Here is a 22,519-nt window from a genome sequence, read left to right as displayed (position 1 = left end):
GGCCAGCCTATCCTCATGCTGTATCGTTGGGTACATGAAATGTAGAATTCCTAGCAACATATCTAAGTTTACTTTTTATGAAGATATGAACTTGATGTGATTCACCAGTGATCAGTTATTATTGCAGGGAATGTATTGTGGTTAACATTCTTGAGTAATTCTACTGATTCAATTTGTCATATGTATGTTCTTAACAAATGCTGGACATTGGCATTTAAGTTATGTACTCTAGTCATTTAGGGTCAATATTCAGGGCCACCTTTGATGCCACAGTATTAAGTGTCTAGGAGCTTGACAGCGGTTCTCATTTTTTGCCAAAATGTGTTTTTGATATTTAAAAGTTGTGAAGCATTACAGTTAAAGTTGCAACTATTATTGGCATATGGTATTACTTGCTATTTGTAAATAAGTGCGTTGTCTAGAAACTAATTGTCATTCCTACTATTTTAGGTTCTCCTTGAAGGAAAATTTAGCAATGATGAAGGCTCTGCCTGTGAAAAGCCAGTGACGTTTCTCTCTTTGAAGCTCAGGCTTGTAAACATATTAATTGGATCCCTCCAAACGGAAACTGATCCCAACAATACCCAAATGATATTAGGTTTGTGTCTATTTTTTCTGTTAAGCCATGTTGTCAAATGCAAGTTGTTTAAAGTGTTAGTTGGATGTCATGCTTAATACTCTTCCTATCCGAAATGCCAGAGATTCCTATGTTGCTAATATATTTAGATTTTTTTTTTAATATTACATACCAACAATAAATGCATAACACTTGTAACTTAATGTTCGTGGCATGTGTAGCTGTAGATACACGTGGTATGCATACTCCTACATCTAGTGTTGGGCTTGGACGTGTACATATTGTTTTTGATCGAAGAAATTCTTTCGAGTCAGGCGGTGTAGTGGCTCCTCCCTTAGGCAGTATTGTGCATAAACATCAGCTCCATCCTCAGATTGTTCTTTTTTTCCCCACATTCGGGTTTGGACATGCTTCGTCAAGGCTGAGTCTACTCCACATGGCAACGTTTGTTGGGGCCTCTCAGGTTTTCTTAGCTTCTGATAGCTGAAAGTACACCTGTTGCGCCCATTTCTTTTATCAATGCACCATTGTAGACAGCTTCTGCGTCCAGGGACATCTCCTCAAGTTGGGTCTTTCTTCAGCATTTGTATACTTTTGAGAAAGGTCACAGCGTGATGAAAAAACGCCATTTCGATGCTGTTCACAGTGCCACTCCAAGCACTTGTGGACAGACCAACACAGTCTGTAACTTGTGTCTTTCCCTGAAACACAACAAGGCTTCCTGCGCCACCTGTCTCGTCTTCAGGTTGAAAAAGACCACGTGCAACCGTCTGGATCGGCGCCAGGCACGTCACACCACAACGCTTGATGAAGCAGCAAAGAGACGTGGAGATGCCCACTATCCTTGGTGGAACACTTTGAGATGGAGGAAGTCAAGGAGGAAATTGATGCCGGGCAGACAGCAGGGTTCAGGCTCTGAGCCAGAAACTCAGTTGGAGTCAGAAGAAGCGATCCACATCCGGCTTCGAGTCAAAGATATGGTGCCAACGCAGTGAGTACTGCCCAGACCATGACATTCACTGCCCCTCTGGAGCCAGGGCTTCAAGCCCTAATTCCCTGTCGACTGGGCTGCTATTGCTTTCCAGCCATGACTGGCACCAACCTGAAGCTTCCGAATCAACATCAAGCCTGACTCAGACATTGAGTCTGGGCCCCAAAGCAAAACCCTCATCAGCATCTTCAATGTCAACCGGCATAGTAACGCCAAAGGATACTTTGGAGCCAAAACCTCTATCGGCACTGAAAGCAGTGTTGGAGCCGAAACATCTTTTGGTACCTAAAGCTGTATCGGCAACCAAAATAAGCTTGAAGCCGACATCGGAGTTGAAGCAACCGCCAGTGGGCAAGCGCACTGCAGAGCCCAAACAAGAATCGGGCTCCAAGACTGCTTAGAAGCTGAGACAACCAGCACAGCACAGTTAGCCCTCTACAGCAGACTGAGGTGCAGCAACCTATCCTGGAACGGCTGCAGGAGGAGCTGAATTCTCGGCAAAGCCGCCTGGGAATTCATCCTCATATGGGGAAAATCAATATTAAGCCTCAACTTAAGGTCAAGAAGACTCTTCCTCGAAATAAAACTAATTTTTGAGAAACAGCTAACAATGGAAACACCACCACCCAAGCAGAAGAGACCAGACAAGGGTACAAGCACACTACTACTGCCCTCTGCTCTGACTCCTCTTCCTCCTACACCTTCACCACCACCTCTTTTGCCTCCACCACAACCCCAATCACCACAGCAGTCATACCATTTATACTACGGGAAGGGTAGGCCACGTCCTCCAGATTTTGAGGTTGTCCCATATCCACAAGATACGCAAAAGGACCCATGGGAGGATTAGGAGGTAGTACTCCTGGGACCCAATGACCCCGATTTGTACCCTGCGAAAACTCACCCCCTTGATGATACCACCTTGTATCACTTTGCTATCCAAAAGGCAGTGCTCTTCCATAAAGTAGAACTGCACTCAATACAAGAGGAGGAGGATTTCTTACTAGGAACCATATCACACACACAGTGAGCCATCCAGTTTCTGCCCATGCTTATGGGCGTGCTAAAACTAACACATGAAGTATTTAAAGGGCCTGTAAAGGCAAGGATTATTGCACCAAAGGTGGACAAGAAATACAAACCCTCGACTACTGATTCACCATATATTACTGGCCAGCTACCCCCTGACTCACTAGTGGTACATGCTGCATGTATAAGGGCAAATGCCCAGGGGACTGGCGATGCTCTGCCTCCAGATAAAGAAGATAAAAAAATGATGCAGGAGGAAGGAGGGTTGCACCACAATCGGCAACCCATTGTCAAATTGCTGATTCTGTGGAATTCCTAGCTTGATACAATCTCCCTCAGTGAGATGAGATGGAGCTCATAAAGCATTTCCCAGAGCAATACAAGCGGAGGGTGCAAGAATTAGTTTCAGATAGCCAGACAATGTCAAATAGATCCATTTGGTGTGCCTTTGACGCAGTGGACAATGCCGCAAGGGGAATGAATTCTAGCATCCTCATTAGAAGGCATGCTTGGCATAGAATATCTTGATTTAAGCCAGAGGTTAAACAGCATCTGAACCACCTGCCATTTGATGGAGAACATCTTTTTAAGCTGCAGTTTGATCAAACTCTTGAAAAGATAAAAAAAAGACGCAGACACAGCCAAGACGATGGGAGCTTTGCTATCTCTAGACCCTAAAATCAGTATTCATCGCCCATAGTTTCGTAGGGGCTCCACCACATCCCCAGACACATACATCAGAGGCAACAGCAGCCCAGCCTACCAGAGGGTACTTTAGGGGGTCAAATAGTTTGAGTAGCCAAGGGAGGAGTGGCTAAGTCAGCCACCCGACTAAGCAGTAACTCCCTTTCACTCGACCATTCAACACCTGTCAGGGGAAGACTACAGGGCTTCTTCGCAAAATGGCACAACATCACATCAGACCCATGAGTCTTGGATATTGAGGAACACGGGTATTACCTAGAGCTCACTGCAACACCACCAAACATACCACCACAACTACACTTCTTTTCCCACCAAATCTACACCTTCTCAAAGAGCAAGTGAAAGCTCTACTACAGAAAGAACCAATATAGCTGTTGCCACACCACCACCAAAACACAAGGGGTGTACACACTGTATTTTCTAATCCTCAAAAAGGATGGTTCACTCAGGCCCATACTAGACCTGCAGCCTCCCAACAAATACATCCGGTCAGAGCATTTCCATATGGTCTCGTCCCAAGATGCACAGGCTTCAACACCCACAGTAACTGACCTGGTACTCAACCAGTGGTGACCTTTGGCGATACCAGAGCTTGAGAAACTCTAAGCTGGTGCTCTTCAGATGCTTGCTTGCTCTCTTCATGTATACAGCCGTGCATGAACGCAGACCCAGTACATAGTCCACTGTTTACTGTTAAGTCTCTTTGAGAGGTTTTGTGAGAAAGTGCCCTCTGCTGAACTGCTAATGGGCTTTGACTGAGTGTGCCCTGGGCTCCTGCCAATCAGGTACCCAGGGCTTATGTTCTTTCCCTAAAACTACATTGAAAACAAAACCCAATTGGCATCTCTGGCCACAGGTCAGCCCCTGGTAAATGGTACCACAGGTACCCAGGGCACTGTGACCAGGGAAGACCTGTAAGGGCTGCAGCACTTATTGTGCCACCCTTAGAGGCCCTGTACCTTTACACACTATACTCTTACTGCCTTTGCAGGCTGCATGTTTTGGTGCAGAGCAAAGTGAAGTCGACATTGTCACGAATAATCAGAAGGAAGGTACCACGCACCTGAATTACTTGTACCACCACAGGAGCAGCTGAATATTGTAAGGCCTGGACTCAAATGCGAGGACTATTTTCCCAGCTCCCCTGCCTCACTACAGTGAATAAAATTCACTTCCAGCAGGACGGGAAAAGGGGAATTGGGATAGACAAGAGAGACTCCACTGTTATGCCTGCTTCTCATGAATTCTTGGTGAGGATCGCTCTGGCATCTGTAAATACAAATTAAAAACGGTTACAGTAACTGGTTCCCTCCCACAGTTCTCCTAGCTACCCACTCCCTCACTAACTACATCTTTACCTGAATTTTACAGCGGAATAGCGTCTCTCCATTAATGTTGCTGCTGAGGACTAAGCTGAACTGAAAGAACTGAAGTAGCTTATTTTCTAGGCAGGTTGCAGAAGGTTGGAGGTAAGATATATATATATATATATATATATATATATATATATGTATGTATGTATGTATGTATATATATATATATATATATATATATATATATATATATATATATATATATATATATATATATATATATATATATATATATATATTCCGCAACATTCTATTCCCAATAAGTCTGGGGCCGGTTGACGAATATTCGGGAAAATTTCCAAACTTTTGGCCAGCTCCGGTCCGCTCCTATCCTGATAGTTTTGTGGTGATTCGTCAAGCGGGGGCTGAGAAAAAAGGGGGGTCCCAACACGCGTTTTCCCCATGCAATTTCCCATTGGACCTGTTGACGCAGCTACAGCCCGAACTGCTGAACGGAATTACACCAAATTTGGCGCAGACTCGTGCCTTTTGCATAAATGCTGTAAATCCGTTCAGTAGTTCCTGAGAAAATGAGAGTAAAAAAGATAGATATATCTATGGCCTCGGAGGATCCACGCACCCTCTGCGAACCATGTGCGCACCCTCACGATCACGCGCTGAATGCTAATTGGCTGTCAAGTGTCTGTCTACATTCGAAACCAGGAACTGTTGGCAGCCATTTTGTGCCTCGGTAGAAGCGAGGCTGATTAAGTAAGGGAAATTAGTGTGTGAAAGATGTAAAGGGGGCAGGGTAAAAATACTCTGACCCTCTAGTGTTGCTTAGGGGGTCCCAGAAGGAACTCCCCCTTTTTTTTTTAAGCGGTGAAATGCGCGCAGGGTGCGCGGATCCGGCCGAAAAAAAACCCCGAAGCGCGGGCTTTCGCCCTTCGTTAATAATTAGCTCCCGGGGGTGCCAAATGCCAGGGGCAAAATCTTTACATTTGAATGGGGGAGGGGGGCTGCGTGGCCCCCCTCCTGGAGCCCTTGAGGGTCCTGGGGACCGCCACCCCCCAGGGCCAGCTCCTACAGTGTCCTGGGGTGCCCACTCCCAGGACACTGTTTGCTATGAGAGCGCGGGAGTCTCCCGCCCTCCCATAGCAAACTTCGTTAGGACACCTGCTCTCTTTTTCAAAATCCAAACAATATTGCTTTTCCACACGGGGAGCTGCATATCAGCAGCTCCCCATGTGGAAAAGCAATGCCGGCTCCCGAAGGACGCGGGGAGCCGGCTGGGGCCGTGGGGGCATTGGGGCTCCCCCCACGGTCCCCAACGTTGTTTAATAAACCCCGGCATAATAAAAATTTGTGATGGGGCTATTTTTTTTTTTTACGGTACAATTAGGAGTCGCGCATCCTAACTCGTTGGTGCACGGTTTCTCACGCGTTGGGTGCGCGGTTCCTAACGCGTTTGGGTGCGCGGATCCCAGGAAAAAAACTGAAATTTTTGGGAGATAAACATCAAGCTTAAGTGTTTTGTTCTTGAGTGGCTCTAAAAAGAGCCGTTGTGTTCATTGAGAGTTTTTGGTACTTATAAATAAGTACCTATACAGAGACTAAAGTTGTTGAGGAAGACTCTGTTTCCTTCATCAGTAAAGTGTACTCCATCTCTCCTATACATCTGTAGCATATGAAAGCGCAGATTGTTATTGTAAATGGACCCCATTCTATAGTCTCGGAGAAAAGCAGAAACCGATTTATTCACATGTTTCCTAGCTTTCTCAATTTGTGGACAAAAATGATTGGACCAGTTTCATTTCTGCTAAACAAAATGGTCGCTCACTGCTCCACCCACTAGCGTGTTACCCCGAAGAACTGTGGTCCCTGTAGTCAGCGTCGGCCGGTACGCCTATGCTCAGTGGTGCGTGCAAGTCAGAGTAGCGTTAGCCATCCCTGGACACGTGTTTCGCGGTAGTTGCCGCTCGTCAGCAGGGAGTAGGAAGAGTGTGGGGTTGCATGTGTAGGCTGCTAAAATCATATCAGGTCTGGTACCTCTCGTAGCAACGCAGGTGCGTAACCTACAGCCCGTCGGCTGTCGGGGCTCAGGGAGCCACTAAATAACTAAACAAAATGGTCGCACACTGCTCCACCCACTAGCGTGTTACCCCGAAGAACTGTGGTCCCTGTAGTCCGCGTCGGCGGGTACGCCTATGCTCAGTGGTGCGTGCAAGTCAGAGTAGCGTTAGCCATCCCTGGACACGTGTTTCACGGTAGGTGCCGCTCGTCAGCAGGGAGTAGGAAGAGTGTGGGGTTGCATGTGTAGGCTGCTAAAATCATATCAGGTCTGGTACCTCTCGTAGCAACGCAGGTGCGTAACCTACAGCCCGTCAGCTGTCGGGGCTCAGGGAGCCACTAAATAACTAAACAAAATGGTTGCACACTGCTCCACCCACTAGCGTGTTACCCCAAAGAACTGTGGTCCCTGTAGTCAGCGTCGGCGGGTACGCCTATGCTCAGTGGTGCGTGCAAGTCAAAGTAGCGTTAGCCATCCCTGGACACGTGTTTCGCGGTAGTTGCCGCTCGTCAGCAGGGAGTAGGAAGAGTGTGGGGTTGCATGTGTAGGCTGCTAAAATCATATCAGGTCTGGTACCTCTCGTATCAACGCAGGTGCGTAACCTACAGCCCGTCGGCTGTCTGGGCTCAGGGAGCCACTAAATAACTAAACAAAATGGTCGCACACTGCTCCACCCACTAGCGTGTTACCCCGAAGTACTGTGGTCCCTGTAGTCAGCGTCGGCGGGTACGCCTATGCTCAGTGGTGCGTGCAAGTCAGAGTAGCGTTAGCCATCCCTGGACACGTGTTTCACGGTAGTTGCCGCTCGTCAGCAGGGAGTAGGAAGAGTGTGGGGTTGCATGTGTAGGCTGCTAAAATCATATCAGGTCTGGTACCTTTCGTAGCAACGCAGGTGCGTAACCTACAGCCCGTCGGCTGTCGGGGCTCAGGGAGCCACTAAATAACTAAACAAAATGGTCGCACACTGCTCCACCCACTAGCGTGTTACCCCGAAGAACTTTTCAGTTTCATTTCTGCCTTTGGCATATGTTAGAATACACAAAGGCAGTTTTGGGAAAAAGTGAAATAAATTCTGCAAAGGTGTCCTTCATAAGCATTTCCAGACCTACCCCAGTCAAAGTGCCTAGGTCATTGCCACCACAGTGCACTATTATGAGGTCAGGGTGTTGGATATGCATAAAAGGATTTTACCAATAGCATCAATTGGTGCCACTTTAACCCTCTGTCCAATCTATTTAATGTCTACATTTGGCAAACCTAGGTCTTTGTGAATGCCTTTGTTTTCTGCATACCTTTGGCTCCAGAAAATATAGCTGTGTCCCACAATCCACACTCTAAGCATCTTGAAGGGAGGTCTGGATGCACTCAAATGGTTTCTGTAAATGAAATGGCAGTTTGAAAAGTAAGATTTTTCTAAAATGGTGGCTAAAATGCAGTTTTGAAAAAAGACAAGAAATCATTGGTTGTTTGACAACCTGCTACACTGAAAGGTAGGGTGCATGTTTGTTTTTTAAAAACATGATTCTTATTGGTTAACAAAAACTGATTGAAAGGAACATTGTATATGATAAGCTGATATGTTGAAAAGTCAAGCACACTTGATGTTTTGATTAGCAACATTGTGTGCTGAACTTGTGACGTGTGCTCAGTTCAGTGTTCCATGACCTGTTTCTATGGTAACAGGCAGAAAGCAGTTTGGGGGTAGGGTTCAAATTTGTCATTTGGTAAGGGTTGAAATGTTTAACCAATAGAAATGTGTGTTAGCTTTTGAATTTATGTGGGAACGAATGTGATTTGATGTTTACATGTATATGTGTGGAAAATGAGAGGGAAACTTTGCCATTCTTTGGTTTTGCTGACCGATGCACAATGCAGAGATTCTGTATAAGAAAATCTGGCGTGTGACTGATTTACTTCTTAATCTACAAAACAACTTGAAAGGTGAGTTATTTTATTGTGAGTTGATGTATGTGGTCTATTTTGATTTTAATCAAACTAATGTGTTTCTCCTGCTAAAGTGCAGAGTACTTTTTTTTGTCTACAATTTTATTGACAGTGTGTGTGCATGTAGAAACCATTCTTTGATAAGCATTTGTGTTTTTCATGTGTTTGCAGACAGATAACTGTGCTGTTTTTATATTTTGGTACAATTAGAAACCAGTCATTGTTTATGAATTTGCAAAATGAGTCGTGTTTCTACACTAATATGTAGTATTCGTAGATTAAGAAATGTGTTTTGGTATAGTGCAAGGGATAGTGTTTGTCTAGAATTTCACAGTGAGTCTGTGTGCATTTAGGAATCCTTTTCAGAGAAATATTTTGGTACTAATCTGTAGTAGAAGATTTTCTGCAATGTGTGCAGTCACCTTAGATCTTGTAGACTATTAAATGTATTTTGTACAAGGGATAGTTGGCTGTCTACAATCACACTGTGAGTCTGTGTGTATTTGGGTAAGCATTGTGAGAGAAGCATTTGGTAATATGTATTTGCTTGAAGATAATGGTTTTAAAACCTGTCATGTTGTCAAGTTTTAGTAGCATTAAAAGCCAGTCTTTGCTTGTGCATTGATAAAATGAGTCAGGCTTTGACACTAAAGTGCAGTACTTAAATATGTAGATTGTGTGCAGGACCCTTACCCCTTCCAGACCAGTGAATGAGTTTTGGTAAACTCCTAGGATAGTGTTGCTTGTCTAAAATCACACAGAGTCTGTGTGCATTTGGGTAAGGATTGTGAGAGAAGTATTTGGTAACATTGTGTATTTGCTGACAGATAACTGTTTTAAAACCGGTCATGTTGCCAAGTTTTAGTAGCATTAGAAGCCAGTCATTGCTTATGCATTGATAAAATGAGTCAGGGTTTGACACTAAAGTGCAGTACTGAAATATATAGATTGTGTTCAGTCCTCTTACCTCTTCCACAGTAGTGAATGAGTTCTCTAATGATTGTCAGTACCCCAGTACTTATGTAGTGAACCCGGTTTTAGCACATGGACTACTTCAAATGACTATCCACTATGCATGCAGGCCTCTAACCACCTACACAATTGTCTTTCACACCTTCATTTGCCCAGTCAGTATCTATATACTCCAATAAACACCCTGTCATTCCCCTTGCACACCTCCAGTGACTCATTCAGCAGCATGTACTAATATATTCACTGCGCCAAAAACTTAAAAGATTTATCCAGGCACTCTCCTTGCAGTACTTTAATGATTCAGTCAGTACCCAGGTACTCATGCAGTGACCCACCCCTTAGCCCATGGAGTGCTTCAAACGTCTGTCCAGTATGCATGCAGGCCTCTAGTCACATACACACTTGTCTTTCACTTGTTTAATTAACTAGTCAGTATCTATAAACTCCAGTAAACACTCTTTCAGTCCACTTGCACACCTCTACTGACTCATCTGGCACTATGTAGTAATCTATTTACTGCACCAAAACACAAACACTTAAAGATTAACCCAGGCACTCTCCTTGCAGTAGTCTAATGATTCAGTCAGTTTCCAGGCAATCATGTAGTGAATCATGCATTACCACATGGACTGCTTCAAATGTCTATGCAGTATGCATGCAGTCTTCTAACATACTATACACTTGTCTTTAACAGCTTCAATTCCCCAGTCAGTATCCATATACTTCCAGCAAACACCCTGTCACTCCCCTTGCACTCTTCCAGTGACTTATTCAGCACCATGTAGTAATGCATTCACTGCGCCACAACTGAAACACTTCTAAATTCACCCAGGTACGCTTCTTGCAATAGTCTAATCATTCAGTCAGTACCTAAGTACTAATGGAGTGAGGCACGCCTTAGCACATGGATTGATTCAAACGTGTTTCTACTATGCATGGAGGTCTCTAAGTACCAACACAATTATCTTTCAGACCTTCAATTTCTCTGTCAGTATCTATAAACTCCAATAAACACTCTGTCACTTTAATTGCACACCTCCACTGAATCATTTGGAACTAAGTACTAATCTATTCACTGCACTAGAACCCAAAAACTTAAAAAGATTCACCCAGTCACTCTGTTTGTAGTACTCTAATGATTCAGTCAGTACTCCGGTAGTTTTGCAGTGATCCAAGTGTTACTCTATGGACTGTTTCAAATGTCTATCCACTATGCATGTAGGTCTGTAGCCAGCTACACACTTATTTTTCACACCTTCAATATCCCAGACAGAATTCATATAGTTTCCGCAAACACCCTGTCACTCCCCTTATACTTATCCAGTGAATTATTCAGCATCATGTTGTAATGTATTTACTGCACCAAAATACAAATACTTATAAATTCTTCCTGGCACTCTCCTTGCAATACTGAAAACATTCAGTCAGTATCCAAGTACTATTGGACTGACTCAGGCCTTAACATATGGATGGATTCAAACACGTATCCACTATGCATGTAGGTCTCTAATCACCTACACACTTGTCTTTCACACCATCAATATCCATGTCAGTATTCATACACTTCTAGCAAACACCCTGTCACTCACCCAGTGTGTCTCCTTATAGTACTGTAATCATTCAGTCAGTTAGCATGTAGTCTTTTAGTGAGGTAGGCTTTAGGGCATGAACTGCTTCAAAGTAGTATGCACTATGCATGTAGTGTTTTAACCATCGTCACACTTGTGCTTCAGGGCTATAGTTTCTTAGTCAGTATTTATATAAAAAGTGTTTGTACAGTAATAGAATAGTATAGAATTGAAAGTTATTAATATGCATTTATTTGTGATTCTTGTTTACAGACACTGTTTTTCAATGTTAAAATAGAGAAATCATGCCAGGAAAAAAAAGAACAGAGACAGGAGAATTACTTGAAGAAACATCAACCACAAGTATTGAATGAACAAGATAATGTGGCTAAAAAGAAAAAAATCTTCTGGTAAGATCACAAAGCAATTTATTAAAAATGTTTGTAGGACCAAACAGAATGCTGAAACCTCTGAGAATGCTTCAACTAAAAAAAAATTCAGAATAAGAGGAATAGCAAAAAAGCAAATGGACAGTCAAAGGAGACAAAGTATGGTAAAAGAAAGCAAAATCAGTATAAGGAATTACGCAAAAAAATATTTTACAAAAGAGTAGTACATAATTTGCCGAAAGATGTGAAGAAATATAAAGAGAGCTCTATTTTATAAAAAGAAGCATATTGAAATCATTGTTGAAAAGGCTTTTGAAGTAAAAAGGAAACTATTCATTTTAGTATTAAACAGAATTTGATCACTAGATAAACCAATCCATTTAATGAAGGCCAAAAGTAGGAGGAAAAGAGTAATTAATAGAAAAATAAATTGAGATTGTTTTTGGGGGAGAATGGAAACACAGTTCCAGTTCAGAGCCTTTCTTTAATGAAGTTATTTACAGAGCAAAACATTATTGTATGCAGTTGACACCAGTGGTAGAGGTTATGAGGTTAGAGATGGTTGTCTAATTGAGAAAGAGAAAATGGTTGAAAGAAATGCAGAAGAAGTGATAGCTGATGAAGTTCTATGGAGACGTCCTAAACACCATGCGTACACTTGAGATTGCAGTAGTATGTGTAGTGTACGACAAGAATCTATTGATAAATTATGTAGTTTTTTACGAGCATAAAGTAAAAAAAGTGTTAAACAAAAGATTAAGGTGTTCCAAGGACTAGACCCTTGCAGAGTGAGAAAAAATACTGGATTGCAAGGTCATTCTCTGGCTTGTCTTTCTAGGAAAGTTTGTCAAAGTGTTTTTCACCATTTCAGGATGCTGGCAGTACATCATACTCAAATGCGGAAGTTAGTGAGAAGATTGTATTATGCAAAAAGTCCAGCACTAAAGTTAAATGAGTTGAACAGTGCTCTTTTGTGTGGGTCAGTATCAGATGTGAAGAAGGTTTGTGATGATAGTTTTGTTACTTTGGTCCTCAGCAAGAGAGTGCAGAAACTGACACATTAGTAGAACAAAATTTTGGAGACAATGTAGAACCCGTAATTACAAAAAATTTTGAGGATGAAATCACAAAGTTTAAGGTAATTTCAGGTGAAAGACAAGATGTTTCTTGTATTTGTTGTCGGCGAAGTCACTATAAAAATCAGACTAGGGGTGTCAATCTGTATTTAAAAAGTGAAATAAAAGATAATGATAAGTGGATGGAATTTGCAACTTATTTGTTGGTAGAGGATTGTTCTGATTTGGGATCTGAGCCGTGTATTTGCAAATATTGTTATAACAAATTAGATGAGAATAAAATGCCTGCTAGAGCTGTTCATAATAATCTAGATTTGGTTGCTATTCCTCCAGAGCTGATAGATTTAAATACGTATGAGTCTATTCTCATTCAATGTGTGCACCCGTTTCAGGCTATTGTTCGTATGGAGCCTAAAACAGGTAAATTACATCCATCAGAGTTACAAAGAGGATTGAAAGGAAGAGTTGTGTATTTACCGTTAGATTTAAATACAAATATTAAAACTATTGGTGTAGACCATGCAGAAAGTGAACCACTAGTCATTCTAGTTAATGGTGTTCCTACTAAGAATAAGAAAATCTGGCAAGAGTTAATGGATGTTAGAAAAGTGCAAAAGGCATCATTGTATCTGATAAAAAATGAGTACTATAGGAATGTGTTTGTAGGAGAAGAAGAAATAGATTTAGCAGAAGATACTGAAACATTAAGTGGACAAATCGAAAAAGTGGACATGTCCAGATGTGAAGAAATCTATGAACATTACAGTGTACATCCACTTCATTCCAAAGAGGTGATGGGGAATGCGATTGCGTTGTTTCAATTGAAAAAAGCAACAGGAAGTCCCATGAGTGTATGGGAAGAGACCTTGGAAGCTCGTTGTTTCCCGCACTTGTTTCCAACATGAAAAGGTGGACGATATGATGAACGTCATGTGCAGATTCCTGCATCTGAATATCGGACAACAAGATTATATGCAGAAGATCCAAGATTTCGATAATGTATCCCTTATATGTTTCATCTTCTGTTTGAAAGTGACTTGTCTGGACTTTCATATGCAGTAAATCACATTTTAAAAACTGGAATGCATCTGCAAAATGTATCTGCAAAGGATTTTATGGATAAAGTGCATCAGAGAGATCATTTAGAATCTCAGTTGATTAGTCTGATGGCATGTCAGCGTGGGACTAATGAATATTGGTACCGTTGTCATGAAGAACTGAAATGTATGCTACGGAACTTGGGAACTCCTACATGGTTTGTTACACTAAGCTGTGCTGAGTATGCTTGGGATGATTTACTTGAATTTCTTCGAGAGGCAAATTCCAATATTAAAAATATTGAATACAAGACACCTGGCGAATTGTGCTCTTTGGATCCTGTTAATGTATGCAGATATTTCAATCATAGATTTGAAGCTATGATGTCTTTAATCTGCAATAAAAAGAATCCTCCTCTTGGAGAAATTGTGGATTTCTTTTGGAGAAAGGAGTATCAAGCAAGAGGTGCTCCACACATACATATGTTGTATGGATCAAGGACGCCGCCAAATTTGGAACAGATTCAGATGAAACTGTTTTGTCTTTCATTGAAGATTATGCCACATGTGCTGTACCTAATAGCAGAGAAGATAAAAACTTAAAACAACAAGCCTTACGATTCGAAAGCCATAGGTGTGGAAAATACTGTTGACGAAAGTACAAGTCAAAGGATACGTTCTATACCAAATGTTGTTTTGGATTTCCACGTCCAAAGGATGAGTGAACAGTTTTATGTCAGCTATGCGACATACCATCGCAAGAAAGTCTCCGAAAAATACCTACAACTTAAGAAGAAACGAAGAATCAAAATACATAAATGACTACAATCCAGTTATTTTATCCATGTAGAACGCTAACATGGATATTCAGTATGTTGCGGACAATTCCATTGCTGTTGGTCGATAAGTAACGTCCTACATTACTATATCACAACAGACGGAATTGAAAGAAATGTGGGAAGAGATTTCTCACGAGAAGAGTCTAAGTAAGAAATTATACAGTTTCAGTTTGAAGATGTTATCGCATCGTGAAATTGGAGCATATGAATGTTCAGATCGGTTATCATCTGCAAGTATATATTCCAAAAGTAGAAGAATAATTTGGGTGAGTCTAGGTCAGGAATGCAAATTCGGGTACTGAAATCTGTTCAAGAAATTGAATATTTAGCAGAAAAAGAACCAGAAAGTACAGATATTTTGAAAAACGAATATGGTGGACACATATTACCCAAACAGAAGTCATCATCTTGAACGTGTCTCTATGAAGTGCTGCAAAACTACACTTTTAAAAGAAATACTACAGAGAACATCAATGATGGAAAATATGCAGTGATTGGTTCCGAAGGATATCTGGTGAAACAAAGGAAAGGAAATTTAATTAATCACAGGAAACTGAGTTGCGACACTGCTGACAAAAGGGAATTTTACTATTTAGCCCTTTTGCAAATGTTCAAACCGTGGCGTTCAGAACTGGAATTACTTGGAGATTTTCAGAGCTATGAAGATTCATTTAATGCTTGTAAAGATAGCATGCAATGCAGTGCTTTTGCAAATTATGTGAAAATGTTGAATGATTAAATTGATCAAGAAGCTACAATTGCAGCTGAGATTGCTAGAGACAGTTCTCAAGACAGTCAAAGTTCTGCTGCACTGAGTCAAGATCCACTAGGACAACCAATTGTTGAAAATGAAGCAGCGATTGCAATGAATGAGGTGGAAACAGCAATGTTTCAAGCTCAAGAAGATGCAATACAGTTAGGAAACTTGGAAGAGCAACTAAATGTTGAACAGAAACAAATATATCAAGTGAAAGAGCAGATTGACCATGGATTACTTCATGAAAAGAAAGGGTGCTCATGTACATCATTTCAACCTATCCGAATGTATGTGAGTGGTCAAGCTGAAAGAGCAAAACGTTTCTTAATTAAAGTAATTGCAAGTTATCTGCAGAAAACAACTGAGTCACATTTGTCTTGTGTTGTCACTGCTCCAACTGGGTTGGCAGCAATTAACATTAAAGGAATTACTTTACATAGTTTACTAATGCTACCAGTAGAGCATGAGAACAAATTGGAATACCACAGGCTATCTGGAGAAGCTTGTTGTGAAGTTTCAAGAGTCCTGAAGAAAATGAAACTTCTCATTATTGATGAGGTAAGCATGGTCTCAAACTTGATGCTTGCCTTTGTGCATTTAAGAATGCAGCAAATTCTTAAAACAGAGTATGACGTGTTATTTGGAGGAAAACACGTCATAGTTTTTGGAGATCTGCTGCAGCTGACTCTGGTAAAAGGACAACCGGTATTTAAAACACTTGCACATGAAGATACCAGAAAGTCTCTTAGTAGTGTTGGTAATGTGAACATTTGGACTTATTTTGAATACAAAGAACTGACAACAAATATGCGACAGGCAAATGATGCTGAATATGGAAGTATTCTTCAAGATATAAGAATTGGAATTCTTACAGAACATGGCAAACAAGCTTTGGAGAGTCGATTACTTTGCAATGTGTTTCCAAATGAAAATATAGTTCCTGCAAAAGTGTACATGAAAATTGCAGAAAATAAATCTGTGATCTGCTTAATGCCAACACTGCGCGAGTGTTCCATATTCAACGAAGAACTATTGAAACTGGAAAATGAAGAAATTATAAAAATGGAAGCCATCGATAAAATAGAGCATGAAGGAATCACTATTATTTTGACGGGAAAGTTGAAAACAAAACTGGATTATTTAGAAAAAAAAATATCTAAAACAGCTTTTTTAGAAAAGACACTATATGCATGTGTAAACTGTCGGGTAATTTTAAGGCGTAATTTGGATGTAGAAAAAGGTTTAGTTAATGGAGCAATGGGTAAAGTGGTGGATTTTGTTAATTATCAGAAAAAAGAAGGAATTGAATTTTTAAAAATTAAATTTGATCAGATTGAAGAAGTTAAAGAAATTGGTCATTGTTCAGTTCGTTTTTTGCTTGTTAAAGATTTATATGTCCGTAGGAAACCATTTCCATTTTCTGTGGCATATGCAGTGACTATTCATAAATCTCAAGGATTGAGTGTAGACAGTGCATTGGTGAACATTAGATCTACCGTATTTAAAGAGGGTATGGCATATGTTGCTTTGTCGCGAGTCAGAACATTATCTGGTTTGTTTTTGATTGATTTTGATGAGACAAAGGTTACTGCAGATGCCAACTGTGTAAAAGAGTATAATAGGTTAAGGAGGGTGTATGCTCCAAATTTAGGTCAATGTCCTGTATTTGAAAAGCGTGTGGTTGGTCGAAAAAGAAGGTTTGAGAATATCTGTTCTGAAGGTGTCGAGAAGGGAAAAGAACAAGATAATGTTGTGATTGCAAGTAAAAAGAAATCGGACACTGTTGAAGAGATTGTTGGTTATCAGTTTGAAAATAGTTCAGGTGTCAACTGCTATGCTAATGTAGTGGTCAATGTTGTTTATTATCTTGAAGGTTTGCAAGAACAAATTATGCAGAATCTGCAAAAGATTTTGTTCTCTGCATTCGGTTTATTAAAAATTGACAATAGATACAAGTAAAATACAATCTGTTTCAGATGTTCGTAATCTTTTGGATGTGTGTTCTGGTTCTACACAATTTACCCAAAATATCCAACAAGATGGTCAGGAATTTTTAATGTATATGCTTACCATTTTTTAAAATGAAGGTGTAGAAATAGAAAATATTTTTGGCCTTTCTTACAAATGGGAACATCATTGTGAAAATTGCATGTATACATGTACCACTAATGTAGACACTGAAAGATTTCTATATTTAACATTACCAGACTGTAAATCAGTGTCTTTAAATAAATTAGTTAAAGGTGCAAATCAAAACATGGAGTGTAGCCAATGTAAATCAGAAATGTTATCTACATTATTTTTAACAAAATATGGACAATACATAATTGTTTGTAAAAAAAAATTTAAAAAATGTTTGAGCTAAGTGTAAACTTAGTCGAAAAAAGCTTCTTCTCTGCAAAGAGATGCTCCTCCAAAGAAGGTCAAAGAAGAATGATTGAAATGGGTGGGGTCCTTCAATAGTTAGAACAGGAAGTGTAATGAACCAATCAAATCTCTTTTTTTCAGGTCACATGGGATCCGTGCACCGTGCGCATAGGCAGCACGCACTCAGCGCGCATCAGCGAAATTGAATTTTAACGGAATATAGGATTAGAAGTAAAAATATTACTTTTATGAGTAGTTTAGAGTTTGTCTTCAATTAATATTCACATGAAATAAATATATATTTTTTTTAAATGTAAAATATTTTGCGGAATTCGCGCACCCACCGCATCATACACGCACATGACGTATCGCGGAAGCGCGCAAGCGTCACGTAGCGTGCATCGTACATGTCGCGTATAGGCGTGGAGTCGCTTACCGGTCGCATTGCCATCGCGCACCAAACACGTACCCAACGCATACCGTACGCGGATGGCTTCGCGCTGGGATCGAGAAAGGTGCGCATAGGGTGCCCGAATCCCCCCAAGAAATGAAAAAAAAATAATAAAGTATTTAAAAAAAGTTTACAAAAATATATTTTACAAAATATTTTTAACAAATTGTAAACAACTTAAACATTTTTTTAAAACAAATATTTTTTCTTTTTTTAAAGAATTGTTAAAATAAGTTTAAAAAAAAGGTGATAAAGTATTTTAAAAAAACATAATTTAAGGAATTGACACACTGAATTAGAAAAATTTATAAATACAATGAAAATCATTAAACATCATAGCTTTAGAGAAGTTATAGATAGGAGTTAGCATTTAAAAAACCTTTGAAATTCACTGAAAACACCATAGGTTTCATGCACGTTATAGTTAGAAATTGGCATTTAAAAAACCTTAGAAATTCACTGAAAAAACCAGAGGTTTCAGAGGCGTTCTAGTTAGCTGAACATTTCCCTCGTACAAAACCCTAGAAATTCCCCCATTATAGTTAGTTCAGCTAACTATAACTCGCGCCCCCGCAATGCACTGCTGATGACGTCACATATTACATCAATCATGACTTGGTCAGTCACAAAATCTGAAGGTTCAAATTTGCCTATTAATTGAACTGAACTGAGTCTTTATCTGTGACTGAAAGGCTGCAAGAGAATTAGGAAACTGCTCTTGAGAAAAGCTGCAGTAATTACTTGTCCTTTCTTCTGAAGCCTCTAAACTTGCTGCTAGCTCCTTACGCGCTGTCTTCTGCTGACCAGGCACGCACAAGTAAATAATTGACTCACCAGAAGGAATCCCCAAGCTTTGGACACACGACAAACTGGAGAGATACAGCCCCGATAAAGTTCACAAGGCAAGTCTCTGCCGAACTCGGAAGGCTGCCGAGCTCTTCTAAACCGGAGAATGTCAGGCAACGAAGATTAAACTGGATTAATTCGCCCTTGAGAAATAATTACTTAAATTCTGTGAGAAGAGAAAATGACACAACCTCCTTACAGGAAATATCAGTTGAAGTGCGTCACGGTCAGAGAACGCGTGCACGATCTTGAGGGCAATTTGCTGAACACTAGACAGCTAACCAACTAGATCGCTCCGTGGACGGGCGCCATGTTGGAAGAGGTGTTAAGAATAAACTGATCTTCTTTTGAAACGTCTCTGGGAAGGGAAATGATGCAGCCGGCTCCAAGGGTAACATAGTTGTTTTCTTTTGCGGTCGATCAACGGGGGATCAGTGGAAGCACACAAATTACAGTTCCTGACAGACATGGCACACATCCCTGTGTGACATGCCTACAACCCACTGCCCTGGCGTAGCTCAGTCACCTCTCTAGCTGGGTGCACTGTACCAGTGGTGAAGGTACAGGGACCATGTATCCCTACAGAGTCCATTCTTAAACATTGTAAGGGCAGTGCTGCCATTAAGAGTATATGGTGCTGGGAGTATGTCATTACGAACTCCACAGCACCATAATGGCTACACTGAAAACTGGGAAGTTTTGTATCAAACTTCTCAGCACATTAAACCCACACTGATGCGAGTGTGGGATTTAATGAAAAATGCACACAGAGGGCATCTCAGAGATGCCCCCTTAAAAACGACCTACCACTAGTGTCCAGTCTGCTTTCAGCTGCCACCACCAGACATTTTTCTGGACCTCTAGGTCGAGAGCCATCTGCTGCTCTCAGGGGCCTGACACAATGCACATCCTGGGATGAGGTGCCAAGCCTCCTCCCCCAGGATGGGCAGGGTCCACGAAGTGGAAGCCTTAAAGGCTTGCTGCCTTTGTGAGCTTCCCCAGGCCACTTGCTGCTTTCAGCAACTGGTCCCCACTGGTTCTGACCCCCACTTTGGGCGGGAAAAACAGGTGAGGAAGAGAGGTGTGCTCAACTTTGCCAACTCCACCCCTCAGGTGGGGGAGGCGAGGTGAAGCACAACTCTGTCCCTGCCATCTTGCAGATGGGGGGGGGGACTCAGCCAACCACGGAAAGGCTCATGCCCCCCTCCCACTGGAGGGTAGCATAACAGGGCATGTACCCACGCCAGGGAAGGGACTCATTGGTCCCAACCTTTTTACCTACCTGTAACATCCCTAAATCTAGTATTTAGGGGTACCCCTGAACCTTTCTTCCTCAGACAAGAAACTAGAAGAAGAAAATAAGGACTGAACAGCTGTGCCTAAGCTAACAAGAGGAGGACGCTCACTGACTTGGCCCCAGCCCTACCGGCCTGTCCCCACCTCGAACCTGCAAAAGCGAAACTCTGGTGTGTCCTGCAGCCAGCAGCCTCAAGAACCCTGAGTACCTGCCTTGCCTTCAAAAGAAAAGACTCGGTCTCCCGTGAACACCGGATTTGTTCACCAGCAGACTCCAGGTCCGCCAAAGTCCGCGAGTCTGCCCCACTCTGCACCCGACGCCCATGGCCAGAGTTTGAGTGACCCAACACCAAAATGAGGTCTCCCCGGCGATCCTGACCTGAGATCCAGTGACCCCTGACCTGCCTCAAGCCTCCAACAGACGCCTGTAGCCTCAAACCGGAAGATCCCCCCCCCCCCCCCCCCCCCCCCAACCGCGACCAGGAGCTGGTAAGAAGATTCAACCCTAAATGTCACCCTTGCACCAGACTCCCCACGGCCTTGGGTGGCCCAACCGACGGTGCCTAACCAACCCCCAGCATCCCAACTTACCTCTTCAATTGGTGGTCGCACCCAGAAGACCTTCGACCCGAGCCTGCGGTGTGTTTGCAAACCGGAGACTCCCCATTGAAAGTTACAGGGTGCCCGATGTCAAAACAGCACTCTGCACCCGGCCGCCCCTGTGCAGCTGAGGGTGCACCTTTTGTGCTGGCTTGAGTCCAGGAGCTTTTCTCCCACAACCCATTGGCCTGCTAGTCAGCAGCCACCAACCGGAGGCCCCCTAGCCCCCATTGGATAACATTGGGCCTCAGCACTCTGCACCCGGCCACCCTAATGCCATGGAGAGTGTAACAAGAGTGCATCCTTGACCCTGAGGGACACCAAGTCTAACCCCAGAATACCAACTCCCACAACAAAGTACTTGCCTGTTAACCGATAACCCTATTTTCCTCCATAGGATAACATTAGCTCTTTTTCTGTGAAGAGTTTCTAAGTGTGGAGTTGGAAAATCTATGAAAACCTTTAAAACTGTAACTAAATAACAAAAACACTTTTACTTTCCTGTTTACAGGAAATGTTCCAGTTCAGTATCCAGGTATACTGCACTGTGTAAGAAAAGTAATCTGTTAAGTAATCTATTTGACATTCTACTAAAAAGCCAATACAAAGTATATGTACAGTATTTCAAAAGCATTGCATTACAAGTAGCTCTACTGTTATCATATCAAACTGCATATACATTTGCAAATCAAACTGTTTACCGATTGCATTACTACTGTAAAGTATTTATTGCTTACCCTGTACCATGCTTGCTTGGTTCTAGAAAATAAAATGACTAAATACAAAACCAATTGGTCTGAAGTTCAGTCTTTGAGTGTGTGATATAATTTGCTGATTGTGTACAACAAATACTTAACACTCCCCTCTGACACAGCCTTACTGCTCGACCACACTACCACAAATACAATAAGGTGCCATCTACTTTTACCTCTGCCTACCCTTGGGGTTCCACTGGAGTCTGTGCACACTATACCTCACTTTCTCACTTTAGTATAGTATATACAAAGCCAGCTTCCTACAGGTTTCTTCCAGCCTTGCCTTATTGAACTCAATGGACCCTTTACATGATGGTCAAACAGATGTTCAAAGGGGCTAAAGCCAACTCCCTTCTGTGGCACCTCTCTTTATGCAAACAAGAGGCAAGGTAACAAGACATCCCATCTCCTTCTGAGCTTTTTCAAGTAGACCCATTAACATGCCCTTCGTAGTCTCGTTGAATCTCTCAACTGGTGAATGTGTAGCTCACACCACATTTATCCTATGTAGATTTTAGGTATGAAGACATGAAATTAGGTCATCTATCAGAGATCACCTCTTTAGGAAATCCTACTCTGGTAAAGATACCAAGAAGGGCCTTTGTCACTGCGAGTCAGTGACAGTCCTGAGAGGAATTGCCTCTGGGTACCTAGTGGCATGGTTCACTACCTCTAGAATAGATCTTTTCCCTGATGGTCAAGGGGACCAACAATGTCAATCTCTACCCTCTCAAAGGGAGTCCCAACCACTGAAAGTGGAATTGAAGAGCTTTTGGATGTTCCCCTCTCTTACCACTGGCTGTATAGGTGACACAGGAGTAACAAAACTCCAGACATCTGGGGCCAATAAAAATGGGGCAACCAACCAGTCCCAGGTTTTGTTTTTCCATTCCAACAAACTTTATTTCGGTCAGTATAGACCATAAAAAGTAAACA

The 22,519-nt window shown here is 41.8% G+C and overlaps 1 protein-coding gene across 6 annotated transcripts in view; it reads left to right on the top strand.

Moving 5' to 3' along the window:
• The window catches only part of RALGAPB (Ral GTPase activating protein non-catalytic subunit beta), a 2,310,294-nt gene that overhangs the window by 578,102 nt on the left and 1,709,673 nt on the right, over window positions 1-22,519 (top strand). For all 6 annotated transcript variants that reach the window (XM_085618929.1, XM_085618931.1, XM_085618928.1 and 3 more), the window contains exon 13: window positions 451-598. In XM_085618929.1, coding sequence (XP_085475055.1) covers window positions 451-598 — 148 coding nt within the window. The remainder of the gene's footprint in view (window positions 1-450; window positions 599-22,519) is intronic.

This window comes from Triturus cristatus, chromosome 7, assembly GCF_964204655.1.
Source record: "Triturus cristatus chromosome 7, aTriCri1.1, whole genome shotgun sequence".
Taxonomy (NCBI): Eukaryota; Metazoa; Chordata; class Amphibia; order Caudata; family Salamandridae; genus Triturus; species Triturus cristatus.
Note: the sequence above shows the minus strand (reverse complement) of the source record. Positions and strands in the feature narration are given on the sequence as shown.